Raw genomic sequence first — 4888 nt, forward strand, 5'->3', positions numbered from 1 at the left:
ATTCACACCGCGGAGACAATACGCGACGCGGCGCGGCGGGGCGCTGCGCTTTACTCAAGCGAGCAATGGCAATGCAACATAAATTTTATCCTCAACAAAATAAGGCAACATTTCATTAAACAAACACATAAAAACGAAGCTGCTTCAAGCGGCGGCGGGCTGCAGAGAGGTGTGGCGGGCGCACTTTATAAAATGCACTATACTATAGAACATAATATTCTTTATTTAATAAAGTATAAATTTCTTCAAACAACATGTACGGTGCAATATCGTACATTGTGTTTATGCGGCATTTTACGTATTCATGCGACATTTAGTTATAATTTATATTTAGTTCACAATCAGCCATCGCGCAGTGTACTCATATGTATCAAATTTATCTTTATTAGTTGTAAATCAAAACTAATAAACATTCTTAACAGTTATAATACTATCATTTATAAGTGTATGGAGCACCGTACATCTTAATGGTCCTTCGAGCCTTCGTGACGTCGAAATTCGGCGTGTGAGTTTCGTCGAATCAGCACTGCAGCTATCAACTACGTGAGAGCACGACAGTTCTCGCTACAAGCAGGCTCACTACAGCAGCCATTTCAGTGTTAATTTGTATTTCTTTGCGTTGGTAGCGAATCGGTTTAGCCGGCCTCCCACAAGCGGGTCTCACCGGCTAGATTGAGAAGGCGCACATACCACGTGAAGTTTACAATTACGCTGAACTATCAATTTTCCGTAAGCAAATCAATATGGAAAACTTATTAGCAATTCAAAATCAGCTCATAGGAGCAATTGAGCAGCTTTTGATCAATTTCAAAAAAGATGGCGCCGACCGCAAGACGCCAGCAAACATCAAAAAAAGGTTAGACACCTTAGAAGCATACTGGGTTGAATTTCGAAGCAATCATAGTCAACTGTGCCAATATGAAGATCACAGCAACGAATACTTTACCAAAAATACTTACGAAAAAACGAAGCAATTCTACGGTGAAGTACGCTCATACCTTCAGCAATATCTAAAAGAAAAAACATTAGTGGACAAGCCAGGCACATCCACTGATTCTATTTCTGCTCCATCAACAAGAGACGACGAACGTCCTACAACGCCGAAGGTAATCAATTATCCTCCTTCTACAAAAGAGCCACTACCAGAGCTCTTTGCTCAAGAACAATATCAACGAAGTAGACGCGATCAGGGCTCTCCTAGCAAATTGGAGGAAATGTTACGCAAGCAGAAGAGCAATTTTAAAGCAATTTCCCGCACTTTTACAAACATAAATTTGACAAATTTAACAGAAAAGTGGGAATATCAAGATGTCTTAAGAAACTTAGAAACTCGTTGGGCAGCTATAGACTCATTGCATTGGGAAATAGACAGCGAGCTTGTTGAAGAAAATGAAGAATATGAAGAAACATTCAACACGTACGAAAATCAGTACAATGACATCAAACGGTCAATAAATAGCAAAATGTGGGCTGTAACGTATAAAGAAAAAACTACACCTATAATGGACATTCCATTTTTTAATGGCGATTATCATAAATGGGTGTCGTTCAAAGATTTATTCACAGAATCTATTCATAATAATAATTCCATGTCTAACGCACAGAAGATGCAATTTTTGAAAAGCAAAATCAAGGGTGATGCTGAAAAACTCATACAACATTTACGAATCACTTCGGACAATTACCTAGTTTGTTGGGATATTCTCAACCACAGGTACAACAACACGAAATTAATATTCAGCTCACATATCAACATAATGATGTCGTTACCGACGATGCAACAACAATCGCCGTCTCACATAAAGAAGATTCATGACACTACCAATGAGTGTCTGAATGCTATTAAGAACCTGGGTGTGGATATATCTACTTGGGATCCACTGATCATACACCTACTAACACAAAAATTAGACGCAGATACGCACAAGGACTATATAGAGTCGCTTGAAAACCCTCGAGACCTCCCTATAATGTCCGAGTTTCTAGAGTTTCTAGAGAACAAGTTCACTTCTTTAGAAGCCTCACGTCGCAAACAAGACCATGTACAGCAGAAGTCAGCAGTACCATCTTTATCCAACAATAAGAAGCCTTATTTCAATCAGCAGTATCAGAATAACCCTAAAGGTGACAATCGGATTGCAAAAGCGTTCCACGTGTCAACGAAGATCACATGTCCTCATTGCAACAGCAAAAAACATGGCATTTTTCATTGTAAAAACTTTTTGTCGCTAACAAGCGACATGAAATTGAAAACTGCAAATAAATTGAAACTTTGCACCAATTGTCTTTATGATCATACCGACAATAAATGTTTTTCTACAAAAACGTGTCCAGAATGCTCAGCGTTACACAACACCTTGTTACATGACGCTTTTACAAAGGCACAGCAACCGCCGACTTCGAAAATTAACAACGAGCAAGTTATATCACACAGCACAGCACATGTTTCTAGAAATCAATCAGCTGAAATTTTATTAGCTACAGCGCTGATTGCAGTTAAAGGCGCAGATGGTACACGTTACACCATGAGAGCGCTTATTGATCAAGGCTCTCAGGTTTCTCTCATCACGGAAAATGCTGCTCAAAAGTTAGCTTTACCACGACGCCGCTGTAAAGGTGTAGTTTTTGGCCTCGGAGCAAGAGAAAACAACTGCAAGGGCGTCATGGAGATAACCATGTCCGCATTGCATGGAGATTTCACTTTCAATTCAGATGTATTTATTATGCGAAATCTCATCAACAATTTACCAAATCAAACTTTTGAGAAACCGTCTTGGTCACACATACAAAATATAACTCTAGCTGACCCTGAGTTTTACAACAGTCGTCCTGTAGACCTGCTCCTCGGAGCTGACATCTATTCGCTTATCGTGTTGGGCGGTGTCATCAAAGGCGACAACTTATCACAACCTATAGCTCAGCAGAAGCATTTAGGTTGGCTACTTTGTGGAAATGTGAAAACATATCAATGCAACGTAGTTTTGAACAACATGGAAGACATTCACAGATTTTGGTCTATTGAAGATATTGGCGATAATACCCTTAATATGTCATCAGAAGACTACGCATGTGTGCAGCTTTACGAACAGCATACGACCCGCCAAGAAGATGGTCGCTACGTCGTACGACTCCCTATGAAACCTGATGCCAAGGAACAACTTGGAGAATCAAAGCGACGAACCGTAGCACAATTTCTTCAGTTGGAGAAAAAACTCAAAAGAAATCCAAACATAGCAAAGGATTATAGGGACTTAATGAATGAGTATATCAATCTCGGCCACATGTGTGAGTGTACAAGTAACGAGACACCAAGTTGCTACCTGCCACATCATTGCGTAATTCGTTCTGAGTCCACTACAACGGGATTGCGCGCCGTATTCAATGCGTCATCGCCTACGTCATCTGGCCGCAGCTTGAATGATTTAATGTACTGTGGACCTAACTTACAGTCAGATTTACTATCATTGATTTTAAGGTGGAGGCAGTATAAGATTGCTTTCACAGCTGACATCGAGAAGATGTTTAGACAAATACTCGTTCACGAAAAGGATCAACATCTTCAAAAAATCATTTGGAGAGATTCTACAGATCAACTGTTACGTGAGTACGTACTAACAACTGTAACTTATGGCACTAAGGCAGCACCCTTTCTCGCCATGAGGACATTAAAGCAATTGGCAATAGATGAAGGCTTCAAGTATCCTTCTGCAGCAAAAGCACTAGAGGAAGAGTTTTACATGGATGACCTCCTCAGTGGAAGCCACAGCATTGAGGCTGCTAGGCAATTACAAGCAGATTTGATTAATTTACTCAAACCGGGAGGATTCAATCTCCGAAAATGGTCATCAAACGAACATTGAATTAGTACAAGGAGTCAGCACAGCAGGCAGCAATCAGCAGCAGCCATTTGATTTCAAACACCAGGACTCCACCAAAGCATTAGGGCTCCGATGGAATCCACAACGTGATCAGTTTTCATTTGAAATAATACTGGAACCATCATCATCAAAGCCAATAAGCAAAAGAATCCTATTATCTGAAATATCCAAGGTTTTCGATCCATTGGGGTGGCTCTCTCCCGTAACTACCGCACTGAAACTTCTATTTCAAAAGGTATGTCTACTGGAAAAAGTGCAATGGGATGACCAGTTACCAGACAACATGAGCATGGAATGGCATAAAATCAGAAAAGAACTAGAAGATATCAATCAAATAAAAATTCCAAGATGGTTTGGAAGTAGCCGGAACGAAAGCATTGAGTTACATGGGTTTTGTGACGCGTCTACAAAAGCTTATGCTTGTGTAATATACTGCAAAATCAATAAGCAACCATGCAACTCCAATCAACAGCCCTCGATCGTGATAGCAGCGGCAAAAGCTAGACTAGTTCCTGTCAAAAAGACTGTGACCCTTCCGCGTTTAGAACTAACTGCATGTCTTTTGCTGTCAAAGCTTATGAAGACAGTTCAAGACAGTCTATCTGGCCATCATATCACTGTGTTTGGGTGGACAGACTCTACAGCAGCACTTGGTTGGCTCCAAGGTGATCCTAACCGCTGGAAAGCATTCGTAGCGAACAGGGTTCAACAAATAACTGTAGTAATGCCTGCAGAATGCTGGCAGCACGTCAAATCAGGTGACAACCCAGCAGACTGTGCGAGCAGAGGCATCTCAGTAGATCAACTGAAACAGCATCCACTGTGGTGGACTGGGCCGTCGTGGTTACAGTCATTTGCACAAAACCAAGAACCAGCTGAACGTCATATCTACGTCACTGATGAAGAAATTAAAACATCATTATTATCAAACGTCGCGACGGAGCAACGCGCCGACATCGTAAATGACATAATACATAAGTACAGCAGCATTACACGCGCCACTCGAGTGC

At 41.0% G+C, this 4888-nt stretch overlaps 1 protein-coding gene across 1 annotated transcript; it reads left to right on the top strand.

Annotated features, from left to right (window-relative positions):
* Window positions 1-743: 743 nt before the first annotated feature.
* On the top strand, window positions 744-3860 carry LOC113234292. The gene is made up of 2 exons (XM_026469592.1): window positions 744-1233; window positions 1291-3860. Exons 1-2 carry the CDS (start codon window positions 744-746, stop codon window positions 3858-3860), a joined length of 3060 nt encoding a protein of 1019 aa, XP_026325377.1.
* Window positions 3861-4888: the final 1028 nt, after the last annotated feature.

Source organism: Hyposmocoma kahamanoa, unplaced genomic scaffold (assembly GCF_003589595.1).
Source record: "Hyposmocoma kahamanoa isolate Upper Pololo Valley unplaced genomic scaffold, ASM358959v1 82507, whole genome shotgun sequence".
NCBI lineage: Eukaryota > Metazoa > Arthropoda > Insecta > Lepidoptera > Cosmopterigidae > Hyposmocoma > Hyposmocoma kahamanoa.

What these genes read in the sequence shown, in the direction of transcription:
- LOC113234292 (XM_026469592.1), top strand. Translation starts at nt 744, where the DNA reads ATGGAAAACTTATTAGCAATTCAAAATCAGCTCATAGGAGCAATTGAG. An exon ending in AATGTTACGCAAGCAGAAGA is followed by an intron (nt 1,234 to 1,290) that starts GCAATTTTAAAG and finishes CAAATTTAACAG; the next exon opens with AAAAGTGGGAATATCAAGAT.